Source organism: Corvus cornix, chromosome 2 (genome assembly GCF_000738735.6).
Source record: "Corvus cornix cornix isolate S_Up_H32 chromosome 2, ASM73873v5, whole genome shotgun sequence".
NCBI classification, from domain to species: Eukaryota; Metazoa; Chordata; class Aves; order Passeriformes; family Corvidae; genus Corvus; species Corvus cornix.
The window spans coordinates 86,935,132-86,953,034 of NC_046333.1; the positions used below are offsets into that span (position 1 = coordinate 86,935,132).

At 38.1% G+C, this 17,903-nt stretch overlaps 1 protein-coding gene across 2 annotated transcripts in view; it reads right to left on the reverse strand.

The window, feature by feature from the left end:
- Nucleotides 1-4,879: 4,879 nt before the first annotated feature.
- GALNT1 (polypeptide N-acetylgalactosaminyltransferase 1) overlaps nucleotides 4,880-17,903 on the reverse strand; it is an 87,340-nt gene continuing 74,316 nt past the window's right edge. The window contains exons 10-13 of one of the 2 annotated variants that reach the window (XM_039550171.1): nucleotides 10,984-11,123; nucleotides 9,955-10,053; nucleotides 9,057-9,191; nucleotides 4,880-6,399 (exon numbers count right to left, since the gene is read on the reverse strand). In XM_039550171.1, the coding sequence (XP_039406105.1) occupies nucleotides 6,253-6,399; nucleotides 9,057-9,191; nucleotides 9,955-10,053; nucleotides 10,984-11,123 (521 nt within the window). In that variant the 3' untranslated portion in view covers nucleotides 4,880-6,252. The remainder of the gene's footprint in view (nucleotides 6,400-9,056; nucleotides 9,192-9,954; nucleotides 10,054-10,983; nucleotides 11,124-17,903) is intronic. The other variant, XM_039550172.1, reaches the window with a different exon arrangement.

A 17,903-nucleotide genomic window follows, 5' to 3' on the forward strand; every position in this document is an offset into this window, starting at 1 on the left:
TTCACACAGGGAGAGGTTCTTTACTGTGGGTAATGGAAATGACACTTTCCACTCCCAGCACTTCCCTGACTCTAAAGAGTACAGGAGAAAGCACAAGCAAAGGGTCATTGGCATTCAACAAGCCATCGCTTACCCTATTACAGAGATCATCTATAGTGACAGCTGTTATATCCTGAGATCCTGGAATACTTACCACCAGAACTGGTCATTTGAGCTGTGTCTATCTAACTGGCATGGACTGAAAATGCTAGTTTGCTAATCTGGGTAGCTACCTGAAAACATTTTCAGACCAAAATGATCCATTAGAGACTCAGATACCCTGATGAATCAATTCATGAACATCAAAACCAGGAGAGAAAACAGCAGCTAGAAAATTCTTCCTGTTTTCACTGAACTTAAAACAAGTTTTTGCTCTGAAACAATCCAGATCTCCTCATCGCACAGCCAAGGCAACTACAAAACTTACTCTCAAGTTCTTTGGTCTGAATATTTCCAATGCTGAAGTCACCACAGCAATAAAAGCTGGGCTTCTTTCCCACTTCTTGTGGACTGGACATGGACCCAACAGTTTTCCTTGGACCATTTCACAGGATAGGTGCCTCTCTTTGCCAACATTAAGTTTGTAGGAAAGGCATATTTCTAGAATTTACAGGAAGTAGTGGTGAAGTCTCTTGAAACAGTGGTTTAACCTCTGTTCTATTAGCAGTTCACTCTCAGTATATGAACTATACATGGCCAACTGCTAATAGTCCCAGAAGCAGGAAGATGACAGTATCTGTGAAGTAAAGATTTATGATTAACTTTGAAAGGCACAGTGAAAGGCACAGAAAAGTTGCAGGAAAGGAAATTCTGATTAGGTACTGGCAGGGAAGTAGGGGATTCTTCACCATGAGAGGGGTCAAACAGGTTGGCCAGAAGGTTGTATCCTTCAAGACAATGAGAAGCTGACTGGGAGAGGTCCTGAGCAGTTTGATCTAACTTTGAGGTCAGCCCTGCTTTAGCAAAGGTTTGGACCAGATGACCTGCAGAGGTCTGTTCCAACACAAGAGAAAAGCAAAAGTGGGAATGTCTGAAACGTGTGACTGAACCAGTATCATTAAGTACTGAGAAAAAGTCCCAAGTTATTTAAGACAGCAAATTAACCAACCCTAGGTGACTAAACAGCATACATGGAAAGAAAGCAAAAATCTATAAATTTGACTTTATGCAAAATGGAACAAAGAATTACTTCTGTAGTCTTGTATAATAACCTAAATGTTCCAAAGACTAAAATGCCACTGAGGATCACTTCCTGAAAACATTTACTTAATGCAATATTGGAATGCCTAAAAAATAAAGCACAAATAATGCACATTTCTAAGGCAATATATATGTTCTCATCATTATCTTAAACACCACAATCCAATTCTTGAAAATAAATAAAAAATAAAAAAAAAAGAAGACACAGAGAAAGGTGATGAAAATGAGACAGGACTTCACAAGAGGTGATCCCAAAAGGCTTTTCTGAAGAATATGAAGATGAACGACATCGAAGTTATGAGAACTCCTAATGACATCCATCCAGTGAAAGAAAGAAAGATGCATTTAAAATTGAAGGAAGTTCTATGTGTCTTACTATTTACTCCAGGGGTGAGGAAACCAGTCAAGATTATTTCAGAGGCAGGTTGCTACCTATGCCCCAAACCAGTGCTATGACAATTACTCGGTTTGTTGTCAGAAGTAGCAGTTTGCTTTCTTCTTACAATTCAATTCTGCTATGGAGCAGTATCACCAAGCCTGGCAAGGTAAGGATCACCTGACACTGCATGAAATGCAAGCAGAATGCTACAAAAACACCCTCTAAGATTCATTAAGAAAGTGAACAATGTTGTGAATTAGTTTTCTTCTCAATGCCATAATTTCTAGCCTTTAGATAACCTATTAGTTATGTGCCAGTTTTGTTTTCTGCATTAGAAACTTACTATTTCTATTACTATAGAAAAGTACTAATTTATTGTTCAAAGTACCATACACTGTGCTCACCACCTTTACATATCACAACTATGCTTAGCTGAACAATTCTCAATCATCAGTGGTCAGAGTAAGATGCAAACCTGAGAACTATTTGCTTTAAAATGACTGTAAGAAATGCTATAATAGACCTGAGAGCAAACAGCACTGGGACACTCTGCAAGTTTCAAACTTTGCACATTCCTGTCTTGTCCTAAATCTCTACTGTTTACAATTTCATTCAAATCAGATACAAGGCTCCTAAAGCCATCAAAATTTATTCTGCAGCACTTATGTTTTCCCACATTTCTTCATTTGAAAGCTTGAAGGAACAGTTAACGTAGTGAAGGAAAGATCTGAGTTACTATTTCTTAGTTAATCTTCTGAAGCACATTTGCATCTCCTCACTTACCTTGAAGGGGAAATATAGCAGAATAAATCTGCCAGGGTTTTGCTCATCTCTCTGAATGTGCTACATTACTTGAATAAAGACAAGAAAGAATTAAAAAGGATTATCTTAATTTTGTTTCTAACTTGTAACACAGATTCTCTCTTTTGCTTACAGTACATACCTCAGATGAGGACCATTGCTGTGATAAAATGAAAAGTGACTGCTAAGCCCCTTTGAATGGAACTACCATAAAAATAAAGCTACTAAAATACAACTTAATTTAATACTGATAAAACAAACTGACAGATTGAGACAACAGTCACAGTCATATGTACACACAGATAACTTCTGCAACTTTCAGTATCTGAACAGACTGAAGAGGACCTAATCAGACCTGGCACAATGTAGTTATCTAAAGTTTGTACCATAATGTATAATTTACTTCAACTTAGTTAAAAGGCACTGGTGTTTCTCAATAAATGTCATTGCACACGCAAATGAAAAGAGATGGAAAATGGAACACAGCCTTTAGAACATGCATAGGAAATTTATGCTAAATACATTGAGCACAGGATAGACAAAGGACAACAAGAGAACTTACCAATTCTCTTCAAAATATAGGTACTGATTTTTTTTCACTACCCTGCATGTATTTGCTATCAAGGTCAAATAAGACAGCAGTGGTCTTTCCCCACCCCCCCTCCTATGTCTGAACAGCAATAAATGCTGAGGAACTGGAGTGGGATTTCTACTGGAAACTATTCATATGTCTCATAACACGGGTGTAACAGTAAGGAAAGGCAATGCTTTGGTTTTTTTGAAACAGGTTAAATAAAAATTCCTACAGAGATTCTTAAAATTCTATCTGAAGACTTCAGCACAAGAAGACAGACTAGATAGAAAGGAATTAAGTATGCCTGCAACTGATACAGCCAACTAATATTCCTACTCGAAGCTGGTATATAGAAACACTCTGCCTGTAAGTGGAGGACCACTGCTGGGTGACACAACTGAGCAGGGTCCTAAGGACCACTTGCAGCAGGGAGCTCTGGTGACACAAGCTTCTGGGTCAAGAGAAGCTCTAAGATAACTCTGTGTGGGAAGCTGTTCCGTGGCCATGTTTGAAAAGTGCTTAATACGACAGTATTTGAAATGCACGTTGGTGCAGGGAATTTTTGCAGAAGCCCTGTGTTGTCCACCAGCACAGCACAGCTGCTGGGTACGTGCCACAGAGACATGGACAGGCTAAGCACAGCCCACTGCCCATAAAACCAGCACCAGTTACCCACCATGGGACTGGCTGAGCTGAGGGGTTTGGAGCCAAACACCTCGGGGCTGCAGCCGCTCTTGGGTCTGCTGCTTCCCCTCCCCATACTCAGCAGGCAGGAACTGGTAACGTATAGGCTGGAAATCTGATTGTTCCTTCAGCTTGCTGACAACTTGATACATGCAGTTTAAGTTGTGCAATTATTTGTACTGCAGTTTTATGTGACCGATATATAAAAGGACTTGTTAAAATAAGAAGGGTAAAATCACAGTAACTTCGAGGCCTGCCTATGAGTTTATCTTGCAAGCCATGGCACTTCAGTTTTGTTAACAGGATATCACAGCAGGAATCATAAGTGTTGAAAATACAAAGTGAAAATGTGTTTTGTGTGTTCAGTGATGTGCTGTGTGCATATGAAATCTGAAAGAAACTAAGAAATTTTGAAAACTTACAGGACTTTTGCACTGCATTTCTGATGCTCCTGCTTCTCACTCCATGAAAGCTTACCCAACTCTGATTTAGAGCCTCTTTGCTGGAAATGTTTTTAAAAGGATGTTTTGTGTTTGGGAAATTGTTTCTGAAGTAAAAGATACCACATTTTTAGGCACCACCACACACACATGCCCTAAAAATGGCTAGTCTGCTAAGATTAAAAAAAAAAAAAAATTACACTGTCACCCACCTTATCCACTTCACTGACCATAAGAAAGGAATAAGTCTTCTCACATTCCTCACATAACCATTAAGATGGACTTTTTCCCTTTTTTCTTTTTTAAGTCATCTTGGCACTTTTCAATATATTTCTGTTAAACTGCTTTCATAAATCCACTTCAATCTCATACAATTTGCAGGACTATCCAAACAAAGGGGTCAATATAAGACAGTTAGATATTTGGATGTTTTCTCTGATATTAACCCCACACTGTCTCAGCCCATGTATTTTTAAAGTAGTGATGTAATAGTACAATTTGTTAACCATTCCTCTGCTTTCTGCATGAAAACTCTTGTGTACTGCCACAGAAATAATGGAGATAACACTGACTACAACAGCCTGGGATAGTAAATCTAAAAAGGCCTTAACAGCCAAATATAATTCCACACAACTTTTGCATGAGTCTAGGTTTAATTTGCTTGACAGGACAGTTGGCCAAACAACGACATTTATCATAAAAATATCCTCTCCATTAAGCAAATCTCATTTTTCTTTCCAAAAGAAAATTCAATGAATACTCTGAGTGTTCAGTGGCTCATTTTCAAGATCAGCCCATACAGATTTTTTTTAACAAAACAAAGCAATTCAGTTAAAAAATGCAGACCAATGTAATGACATAATCATATTGCTTTTGGCTATGTTAACTTTAAAAACCATGCCAATTTCGCTAGTTTTCTTTAGGTTTTATTAGAAAAAAGCAGCAGATCAACATTACAATTCAGAGTCTAATCTAAATATGCACTTGACAATGAAGCACATCTGAATATGAAGTGAAAAAGGATTCCAGAAAACCTTCAGTTTTGCCAATCTTCTGCTACCCAAATCATGTATCTTTTCTTCTGGCTTTCTGATGACTGAAATCAAACAAGGAACAAAAGATTTATTGCTACGAAAACAAAATTGTAGTAGAGTAGTACAAGTCTTGGGCACTAAAGCATACTCAAGTTAACTTAATTTCAAAGTGTACTTAAATCTTTTGTTTGGCCATGAAAGTCCATAAGCTGACTGACCCAAGTATAAATTGAAATGGCAGGCCTGGGAAAAAAAAAAAAAAGTTAGACAGCATGTTAACCTCCAGTTTTCAGACAGTAATAAAAAGATACAATTCCAACAGCCAAGAAATTAAAATTTAAAAAAAGTTGATCTGACATTCAAGAGCTCAGTTTATTCTTATGCTCATTTTGTTTGCGCCCAAAATAGTTTTAGACTCGCCAGGAAAAACAGAAAGTATTTATGGACTATCACACAATTGAAAAAGAGAAACAATTGCCTTTTGACTTGGTTATTTTCCCCCACTGAGGTATAAAATCTACATATAAATTTGATACTTCACTATAACAAATTGTACTTTTCATAGTTCTGATTTAGTTTCATTAAACCCTGTTTACTTTTTGTTCTTAAACCACAGAATTCTTATGTCATGATACTGAATCTGGTTTCCAGCTCTCTCTTTCATTTATTTGTGGATCTATATTTAGCAGTCTGGTTACCACTGCTAACCAGGAAAAAAAGAATTCTTGAAACTTTCTTCATTACAACAGCACTTTCAGCATAGGTTACTGACGTGCAAGCAAACTAAAACGATATGTAGCTCTTCAGAGAGACTATTTCATTGATTATGTTTCCACTGTCCAAAGGTTCTCTAAGTTATTTGCTGGAAGAAACTCTTTCAATCTTGTAAACATCAGTGGGCACAGTTTCACTGCTATGTGTGGTAGTTTCACATCCTTATACAGGAAGGCTGGTTCACAGATACTGAGAAGCTGCAGGAGTTCTAACAGCTGAGGAACTGTGGATTCTGCTGAGCAGAAGTTTCTTCTGTTGCTACTTAACAGTGTAGCCAAAGTATCAGCCGAGGTAGCCCAGTCAATCTTTGCTTTTCTTTAGAACCCCTCAGAATATTTCTGGAAGGGTGACGTTGCGGAGCAGCCACTGCTGGGAGCGGCTGCCGGTGCAGTCTCTGATGCTGGGTACCTGGCTGTCCTCTTCAGTGGCTTTGTCCAGGCACTGGTTACTGTTCACATGCAACAGGGTTAATTTCTTGAAGACAAAATAAAAAGAAATTAGCTTTATAAAAATCACCAGGCATAAGGCAACCAAAAAATTCCTAGTTGGCATCAAAACTTTTTCTGTAAGTAAGAACTAGACAAGACCCTGTGGTTACAGACTCCAGATCCCAATCCTAAAAAACACTTAAATATGCTATTTGACATTGTAGATACTAAAAGCAGTGCTTTATGAAAAACAAAACAGTCTGAACTTGTAAATGATGTTCTTTATCAAGCAACATCCACCATTCTTTAAATAGGACTATACAGCTAGGGATCTTTGAAGAGTTAGAAATTACAGGTTGGTAAGACATACAACTTCAATTATTAGTTATAATAGTAGCTTTTATCAGATCAGAATGAATATGTTTTCAAAAGTACATTTTTTTCCTCAGCTGGGGACACAATACTGACTTTACACTATGTTCTTTTAGCACTTCTTCGGCTCTTTTCTAAAAGTATGTTCTTTTATAAAAAGTATGTGCAATTTCACGTAAGTATACATCTTTTCCAATACCTACTAATCTCATTTATACAATCTTTGGTAAACCATTCCATCTACACCTCAGCACTACCCTCATGGAGAAGAGCTCTTCAGAAGCTGCATTTCCTGCCACTGTACTATGGATACTCCTCAGTGCACCAACTTGTCTATGGTACCACAGGCCTTACTATCAGTGTTTCCTCTCTCATTCAACAGCTCAGCCTGGACACTGGAATGACTGGAAAGTCGTGGCCTTATGTGCACAAGCAGCAAAGCATAATTTAAAAAAAAAAATCAAATTCAAAAGCCTGAGCACATCAATCCCCTGCACTCAGAGAGGTGCTGAAGAATGAAGGAAGGAGTCGAACAGAGGCAGAAAGAAAAAAAAACTACAGAAAAAAAAAAATCACTCAACTATGTAGGCAGGAGTTCTTTTAAGTACCTTATAACTTATTTTTGAGCTTTATTTGCCATCTTTCAGTAATGTTCTGAAGATTATGCCTAGATTTTCTGCTACATATAGCAATATATATAGCAATACATATAGCAAAAAACCACATATAACCAAATTTATGGCTAAGGATCAACAAAGGGGAAGTCTGTGGCAATCACTGCAAGACAGACTATTGCGATTAGGTGCCTAAAGATGCATTTTTCTTAGCACTGATAAGGTAGAAACCTAATGAAAACCACTTGCCCTTTGGTAAAACACTGTAGGTGGTAATATTATTCATGTTACTGCTTAAGTCAGGTAAACTAACTACATTAAAACCAAGAACAAATAGTTCCCAAGACCAATTTAATCCTGCAAGCCTTCAGCTTTCTTCAGTGTCCTATAAACAGTTGCCAGCAATGTGCAGAAATCCTAGTAGAGATCCATTGTCTTCCACATTAATGCCATTCTAATCAGAAAACCATACTTATATATTTGCTCTTAGTCTAAAAAGCTGCAGGCTTTGTTAACACCTCAGCTACTGAAGTCTATAACAAGTATATTTAGTCAGAAACAACCCCCACCTTGCTTTTTAATTAGTGAAATTACTTTTTAGTAGCTAAATATCTAAAAGTTCTTTTTAAAAACAGTTGTTGCAAATATACTGGCAAGATTCTTCATCCACAAATTGTCTCACAACTGTCTTTTGTAATAACTGATTTTAAATTAATAAGCTTGAGAACTACTTTTTTTTAACTACCCATGAAGTCAGAGTTCTTGACTGCATTACTCAATCACAAAATCATTTTTAGACCTTGCAAATCAAGTTAATGATGAACTGATCCATGGACAATGATTTCTAGATCTGGCAGATCAGCATATGAACCTCAAAGTAAATTTGAACATTATGTACAAGAAAGACCCTGACTTAAATAAAGGTGTTTTAAGCACCTATACCTCAGACATACCACGATTAGAAATGTACAATCATTTTTATTAGTTTGGAAAGCTCACTTTTTAATTAGACAAGCATTTCCTTGTAACTTTGTGCAAGAGAAGACACCAAGTGCTGAATTTGTCAAACATCATTGTCGCAGCGGGGATTACTGCAACAAGCATATTTCAAACCAGGAGTCCCGTGGAAACGAAGTATATATGGACAGATTCGTGGTAGATGTTTCAGAGGTGTTTATTTCTCCAGCCGCATGGCCGGGGCTCAGCTCAGGAACTCTGCAGTCGCGGGACCCGAGGGTCCTTGGCCACCCCGGGGAACCCAAACCAACCAATGGGGAATGAATCTGAGCAGGGGCAGGGAAACCCCGTGTCTCCCCCCCAGGGCCCATCTCCCAGGGCTCCATGGCAGGGGAGGGACCCCAACACATCATTACTCTTATCTTTTATTGGTCCAGTAGACACCTGGAACACTTCCCCATTTTTGATCTAACTCTAACACAACACTACGCTCTCTGACTATATTTCTCCAGAGGGTCCAAAAGCACATTCAAAATGCTCTTCCAAAAGCTCCCCCAAAACTCACCAGGTAATTAAATCAACACAGATGTCCACTGTGTGACTACATAGTGAATTAATAACAGAGGGAACATGATCCTGACTTTTGTTTCCTGTTTTGTCTGTCCAGCAGTGGTCTCACACTGGAATAACGTTGCTCTGTAGGCTCATGTAAAAGTCCAAGTTGTCTCATTTTACAGTCAAAAGTCATTAGAAGACTTACCACTGGATCATATTCCCAAAGCTGATTTCCTTTTAGATGGTGGCACTTGAGCATTGTTACTGGGCCGTTAAGTTTGGATACATCTAAACACAAATCATCTGTTCGAATTTCTTTGTTGGCAGTATATGAGAAAACCTAGACAGAAAAAGAATGAGAGGAACTGAAAAACAACTGTTTCAACCAAAAGATTCCTGGAGTGAGGGGAAAGGGAAACATTTGTGCATTACTTCACTTATCCCCACTAATTTTTTCTTTTGTTTTCTGTTCCCTTCACAATAGTGAGGCATAGAAACAATTTTTTTTTATTTGAACAAATATAAACACTGTCTCAAGCTCTTCAGTCAAAACAGACTTCTTTTGAATTGAAGATTGCTTGCTGTGAAGGAACAGGAGAATCCCCAAACACAGGTAATCTCTGTTTATATGAAAACAATTCATCAAGAATCATTAAGAAAGTAGAACAAAAAAATAGATGAAAAATATATCCCACACTGACACCCAGAAAAACACATATTAAAAAAAGTATTTCAGGCATGGGCATGTTTGTTTGGTTGGTTCTTTTAAAGTAACAATGCCAGTCAGGAGCTCAAACCAGAATGCATTTCCAGAGAACCTACAGGAGGTGAAGTCTAGCTCACAACAGTATTGTCCTCCCATGATTTTGTTTTTGACTTTAAAGTTGATCTAAAATGTACTGCAATCAGGCCTCAAAAACATACAAGTACAAACCACCACCAAATCTTCTCATGCATTTCCTCTTACAGGCATTTCCTTTAATGAGGGTTTCCTAAGTATATTTTGAAGATAACTACTGAAAACATCCAAGAATTTCCCCAATGAGCAGTAGTGTCCCAAATAATTCAATACATTAAGAAAATTCCTTTTTAAAAATTGTCACCTGATTGCCACCCATTCCATGGCAGTTAAAGATTCCAACTTTCTCATTTTCTTTTCTTGCCATGTTATCCAGACATTGATTTGTCTCCACATTTCTTATCTAGAAGGGAAAAAGAGCACATCACCAAAGGTTGATATTTTTATCTCTATACACCAGAGGTTATGTGAAATAAATGACCCACATTAGCAATGAGGCATCACTGTCCAAGACTCAAACTCCCAAGCAAATGTTCAAGCTACCAGGTTACAGAACCATGATTGTTTCTGTGCTTTCTTTGGGGGATCCTTCCACCTTGGGAGCACTTTTTGCTCAAATACTCAGTTACAACAGAATGGACACAATGGAGTCTCCAGCCCAAAACCTTCAAAAGTATTAATCCCTGTATCACTGTACAGTAAGCAGGCAGGAATATCAGGTCTCCTGATAGTCATGCAGAAGCACAAATGCCTGCTCCATTTTGCTAAAAGTGTTTCTTTTTAAACCAAACAGTACAAAATCACTCGATAGCAAACCTGATATTTAGTTCAACATGACTTACAGAGGAGAGGGTGCCTACCTATTTAGGACAGCATCATCTGCACTATTTCTACAGTCACAGCAAGGCTTAGAGGTCACTAGAATTTTCTGGTCACTGATGAGGGTTCTGGGGTAAAGCTCAGAACAGCTTTTAGGCAAAGACCTTGCTTGACCTAGTACAGCTTTCAAGCAAAACTTCACTCATACTGTATGCAGAGAACATTATACAGAAAGTTATCCACAGCTACATTTCTGAAGGAATATTTCCAAAGCCATTTATATGACATTTTGTACTGTAGTAGGAAAAAGGAAAATATTCAAATTACAGTACTGTATACCAAAGTTCAGTGTCTGCCCCACTAAGAAGCCAGATTTGTCATTTTACCTGTGACAGAAACACGGGTGCAAGATACTTGAACTTTGCTGGAACTTGCTTGCACTACTCAGTTCAAAACACAACTTACTGCACAACGTACTTTAGATAGGGAAGATGAATATGAAAGAAAATCTTACCTCTCCCAGAGAAAAGTAATGGCGTGGGATTTGGGAATCAGGATAAACATTCTCCAGGTACCAGGAGAAAGGCCTGCACTGGAGCTTGCGCCTTAGCCCAAGTCGTGAAGATATGTCCCCATAATCAACTTTAGTAACTCCTGTAGGAACAAAGGAAGTTGTTTTCGATGGCTGCCAATAAATATCATTTAATTCCACTTCATAAGAAAACACATCAGTATAATTTACTACTTCCATGAAAGGCTTTCTCTCTAAAAAGTCACCTCTATACAAAGGGGTTTTTGTTTAATAGAGCATTATGCTGTTTATACTCAGAGAGAACATGTCTGAACCTGTGACTTCTTTTTCCACAACAGATAGAATCACTACATCTGGGCTGTGCATGACAATTTCTTACCTGTGGTTTGTGGAACAATTTGAATGTAGTTGCTTACTAAGTTAACAGAGGAGAAAGGCTGAAACCTTTTTAGTTACTAATGCCATTCTATCCCCAGTGGTAACTGGAGTGCATATCTATGCAGGATAACACAGCAGTCTCCTTCTGTGGAGCAAGGAGAATTCCAATTTAATTTATTTCTGTAAGCCAGGTACCACCTGCTGGACTCTTCCTCATCTATCTAGATGCACAAAGAAACAGGAAGAAAGCAGCCTTCATACAGAGCACTAAACCTTAAATAATTCAGCATTTGTTCAAGATAACCGCAGCATTTGCAGGAAGTATGTTCACCATTATGACTGCTATCATTTTCTGGTGGTATTTTGCTTGCCTTTTTATTCCTTTGCTCCTCATTTATCAAAGTGCTCCTTTATCCTGCATCTTTCTACTCCTTTATGGTTGCTTTAATTCCTTCTGAAAATTAATTTGTGCAAGTCCCATCTGCAGATGGGCTGAGGATGGTGCACAAGAACAGCAGGTATTTTTGTTTCACCTGAATTCAGCACTATTGTATCCAATACAATATTCCAATAATAACAATTAATAAGAGTAGGATAATTTCTAGTTTTCCAGCATCATGTCTTTTTTCTGTTTCCCACACCACACTCCATATCACACAGGTCAAATGCAGTACAGTACCAAAAATCCCAAACAAGAACAAAAACTAGTTGTGACAATTTAAATTCCCCTAAGAGACTACTAATATGGCTCAACTGGCCAGCACACAGACCTCCAGATGCACACATCTTTCAGAAATCTCTCCACTTGGAGGACTGCAAGTAACCTCTAAAATTCTTGAACTGGGAAAGAGTTTGAGACATTTCTAAGCTGGCATACTGTGTATTAAATCGACTTGCCAGCAGATGGTGTCTTTCTACTCAATTGAGACAGATAATTGGATCAAACTTTAGCTAACTGTCTGTAAATGTCAATGAAAAACACAATTTCAATATTCCAGAAAGAAAAAATGTTAGCCAGGTTTTTAGGCTTTTTTTTTTTTTTAATTAAAGACTTCATTTTAATAAATATATTGGAAAACTATACTGGTAAGGGAATGAAAGCAAAGGAAAGCTTGTTTTTATAGAATCCCAAAAAATTTCAATCTGGGCTTTCATGTCACAGAAGAAATCCCAAAATCAAAAAACACAAGACAAATTAAAGAAAAAAGAACAAAAAAATCAGCCACAGAATGCTGCTCTATCTTCATGAGAGCAAATATTTGCTCTACAAGAAAAGCAACACTCTTTCAAAAGCTAATGTAAGAACAGAAAGTTTCCAACCACAGCTAAGTACTTGATTCTTCGTTTTTTAGTGATGCAAAAGCAGCTGATGGATGAAGCAGTTTTCATGCCACTCTCACAACAACCATACAACACTCAAAACTTACTCAGGTTGCTACACCAACCTCCAGAAAACAACACTGTTAAGGCTTTGTCACATTACTGAATGGCAATAAGAATTAAAGTCACAGCCATAAATAATTAACTGTAAAGTGAGACTTCACAGCATACAAGCAAGCTGTTTCTTAAGGTAGTTTTAAATGTCACCACAAAAAAGTGCCAGCTCATTTTTCTCTGTTACAAGGTATTCCATTAAACCATTTTTATTCAGAAAGGTTTTTAAAAAATCCTCTCTGAAGTCAGGTCTGCACCAAACCATACACAAAGACATCAGGTTAGCAGATGGAATGAAGAGCAGAACAGGTAGAATTGCCTTGAGGGTGTCCTTTACTAAGGCTGAACTATTCTGTTTCCAAGATTTCTGGTACATTACCAATACTACTCTAAACCAGCTTGAGTATTTCTATCCCGTGCAGTGCCAGTTATTTATGAGGAATTTCTTTTGGGGGGAAAAAAAGACTTGAAGAAAACAAGGGAAACTGCAGCAAAGTATAAAGCCTACCAAAAATTAAGTACAGGTTTAAATCATTATTTCCTCCACAGACCAGTAAAATTTATATGTATATCTACAACAGTGACATATGACCTTCCAGGAGTTTTGGACATTTTGTCAAAGGCTCAGCTAAAAAACAAAACAAAAACCAAACTGCAAAACATGACTTAGCTCAGATTTCCTCCCAGGAGAGAATTATGCCAGATTCTAAAGGTATGCACACCGTGAGGAAGACAGCCATGTCCACTTGATGTTTTCTCAAATCTTTGGTTCATTTAAAAAAAAAAAAAAAAGGAAAAAAATCATATAATCACAGAATGGTTTGGGTTGTAGGGGACTTAAGGATCATCTCATTCCAACCCCTCTGCCACGCGCAGGGACACGCTCCTCTACGCCAGGCTGCTCAAAGATGCATCTAACCTGATCTTGAACACTTTCAGGGATGGGGCATCCACATCACACAAATCAGAAATAGTATTTAAGAAACCTTGCTACTGTTGTCTTTATTTGACCATAACAATATATTTTTCCTCAACCTCCCTGCCCCCAACCCTAATCACATTTAAAAGTTTGGGCCTCCCTGATGATTCTATTTGTCACGCAGCTTGCTGTTTGCTGTGGGACAATCACATGCTTTTTTTCACACACATGCTTAAAGACAAACAAAATATAAATATTGGTAATGCAAAAAAAATCAACACCAAGTCATCCAGCACCAGCACCAGTTCTTTTGTGCAAATATAAGACTACACTTGCTTGTACCATCACAATTCTTGAAGTTTGGTACACAGAACCAAATCACTCTGATTATTAAATATAATGGTCTTTCTTTATACCTTTACAAAAACATAAATGTAATGATGTCTATCAGTAGAATACTCCTTTAAGTTTAATATTCTTTGGCACCTTATATTTAAGCTTCCCATCAGTCATGTTGCAACAGTTGTGACATCCTCAAAATTTCAAGAGCCAAAGGTTTCCTTGCCCAAGTTTAATAGTGTGTGGCAATATACTTATGCTAAAATTCCCTTGAAAAAAAATAGCATGTTTTTATCATCATGATTATAAATTGCTCAGTCATTTTCAAAAGCAGAGTATGAAAACTGTTTCATCTAAATCTAGTCTTCTGATAAAAATAATATAACTTGTTTTTATTTAGTATTATGAAACTCTATCAGCAATAATAATTTAAAACCAATTTGAATAACTACATTCTTTGCATTCCCAATTAATGCTAGCAGGGAATAGTGGTTGAATACAAAACCACAGGGAAACACTCAGTATGTATTTTGAACACAGGCTTAGCTACACCGCAAGATGTGGACTCAGTCCCTCCTCTGTCCTCCCTATCAACCATAAATAATGTTTTCCATTTCCAGTCTGTACATACTGCACCTTGACTTACCATACCTGGCTAGAGAACAGTGCATGCAGCGATTAGATATGAGGCCTACAGATCCAGTTTTCAGGATAACACACCCCTGTCACTGTCTAGGTGACTCCTGCTTAGGTAATTCCACAGTGCTGTCTTTTCAGGCTTTCTGCCTGCCCACTTAGTCCCAGGGCAACACATTTTCTGGGTATATCCCAGAATATACCCTTTGGGGCATACATTTGGTCACCAATGAAATTAATTTCCGTATAAGTTATATAAGGCTGTACCCAAGCTCACTGGAGCTGCTTTTGGGGATGTCTTCAGCTCACCAGCCTAATGCCTTGCAGCTGCTGCTGCCAAAGGGGCAACTTCCCTTGCTGAGCTTCACATTCCTGCTGTACCTCCTGTGCTGCTACAGGTTCTAACTTAACCCCAGGGGACCCAGCCCACAGGAGAAATAATCCTGAGAAATCCAGCAAGTCATAGAAGCAGTTGATGCAGATGAAGGATCAGTAAGTGAGGGGAGGTGAAACCCTATTACCTGCCATACCAGCACACCTGCCATGAAAAGCGAGGCACTCCCCTCACAGCAAGCTGTGAGACTGGCATCACCACCTTGTGAAGCCTCCTCACCTTGGACAATACAGTCTTAATATTTCAGCCTGGAGAAAGTGATGAAAGACCAGCACTGGAAATAAAGAAGTGGCAGAGCCCACAGAAGGAATGACTGGAGCCAGGAAACAGATTATTCACATGCTGGATTTGTTTTCTGAAAGCTGAAGAGAAATAGTCTGGGAAACAGGGCCCTGGTGTAACACACAACTGCGAGAAAAGCTACCAGCTAATGAGAAAGGCCTGCAGCCAATGCCTGTGCTGCCGGGGAGAAGAGCTGCTGCCTGCAAAGAGACAGGCTTGATTTTGGCTGAGCAGCAGCTGCAACAAGTTCCTGCCCAACCTCCATCTGTACCTAACCACTCCTAAGCAGAGGAGTAGGCTTCTAAAATGCACACAAGCTTAAAACAGACAAGTAGCATTTTCTACTGGGCTATAGTTACAAAAGCAGAAAAGGATTACAGGCTTACTTTTCAAGAGGGCAGCTTTCCATTTAACTGCATTACATCAGTAGTAAAAGTCTCTTGAGTTCCTATCATTCAAGCAGCAAGCCTTTTTTTCCCAGACAACACAGATTACGTGAAGTGGGAAAGCTACCTGAGAATCTTACACTTGCTTTCCTGGATGAATCCCTCTATGTTTCACTATCCTAGGGGAACAGAAAAGAAAATATAAAGGAGGAAACAAGTGTCTTTTTAGCTAGGCTCAATGTTGCTTGTCAGTGTATTATCTCCTTCGAAATCCAATTTTTTCATCCATATCAACTAGTGAGAAAAATTCTGGGTGCACAGAGGATTGCCTGCTTTCCACACTCATCTGCACCCAAGGCTTGCAAACCTGCATCAGCTTAAGAATCCTCACCTCGCTCCTTGCAAGAACTCGTGACACTCTCATAGTAATACTGAAAGTACACATTTGTACTAGCAAGCAGTTTCACAGGCTGCATACTGCACTCTGCCTGAGGATTACTACACCAGCATTCTGTAAGAACTATACATTTAAATTTTTATATTAGAAGGATATCTGGAAAAGCTAAGTGAGCCAAGCTAGCAGAGATTCACTGAGTTCCTAAACAACTAATACCCACAGGAGACTTACTGAAACTTGTACTGATGCTATTTGTTGTCAATGGGTAAAATCACAGTCTGCAACACTCAGCTAAGATTGGAGATACCAGAATAACAAGAACAAGGTGTTTGTGAACTTCCCAAAATAGTAATTCTTGTTAGTTAATATCTACTGGCTCTCACAATTTGGGGGGGGTGAGAGGCATGAGCGGCACGGAGTACATTTGTGTGTTCATTCTCTGAACAAGAGGTTTTCACCAGAGCTAAGGAATGACCCACAGTACTGGGCATTCTCCTCAGCCCCAAGCAACAAATCAATTTCAGAATAACCCAACTTATTCAGATACAATATGATCCTATTCTCGAGACACTTGAAAATTCTGGCATCGAACTTCAGTGCACGGTCAATACGGTCATGGGGACACAAACGAGAGCGTGTGACAGGCAGCAGGTGCAGATGCTCTAAGAGGAGCTTGGCAAGAGCACATCCCTATCCAACAATCACTCAGGCCATTAGCATACAAATTATGCAGACATGCATCTCTTGAAAGGAAAGAAAATATACAGTGCAGTAACAGAGAATTGCTTGTTACTTTCACCATTTCAGAATTTTTACTGTCTTTGGAGAATGCATACATAGTCTACAGTACTGCAATGCTATGAAAGTCCTATCAAAAAAACCCTATCTTACAAAATTCAAAGAGTGTAACTCCTTTTGTAGCTTATGCTTACCACACCAAATTGAAGGAATATAGAGATTACATATAACGTAACAGAGCCTTATCATGGCTTATCAGTAATTTACATTTTGGAAAGGATTTGATTATTTTTTATAATTAGGTCTTCCTGCAACTTTGTATATTTTAAAATCTAGCTTGACATGGATGCATAAGAGCAATCTTAATGAAAAAAGACTACAACTATTTATATACAACTTTTCTGAATATTTATACATGCTCATGATTGAATTCATAATGCTGTATTAATTACAGGGCAATAACAATAAGTTCTTAGCTTCTGATTTCACCTAAAAAGCTTTGAATAATATCAAGACTTTCTTTTAATTAAAAGTCTTACACAGTCTCATTTGAGTAAAACATTATTTTATGACAAAACCACCGTAAATCTGCACTGTCAGTTGCTCTCACAAGCATCTCTAAAACCCATAATCTAAAATTTAATGCTGTTCAGACTCATATTGCATTGTATTACAGCTTTCAGATGTCAATAGTAATGCAGGTTTAATAAGCAGGTCATAAGGAAATACTAGTTTTAAGGAAATTTACTTGGAAAAGCAGATGTGGCATAAAAACTACCACTTAGTATATAAGGTCTAATGTCTCAACTGTTTAGAAAGGTTGCCTGTTGCCACCCAAAGTTTGTCTTTTTTATACAATAAATATAACCTGTAGTTGAAAGTAATAATTCAATATTTCGCAGGCTTCCTTTCTTCTCCTGTTTTTTTTTTTTTTTCCAGCAAATGTCAGTTTATGGGAAATTTACTCTCATACTTTACATCCTCTTGTTTTGTTAACAT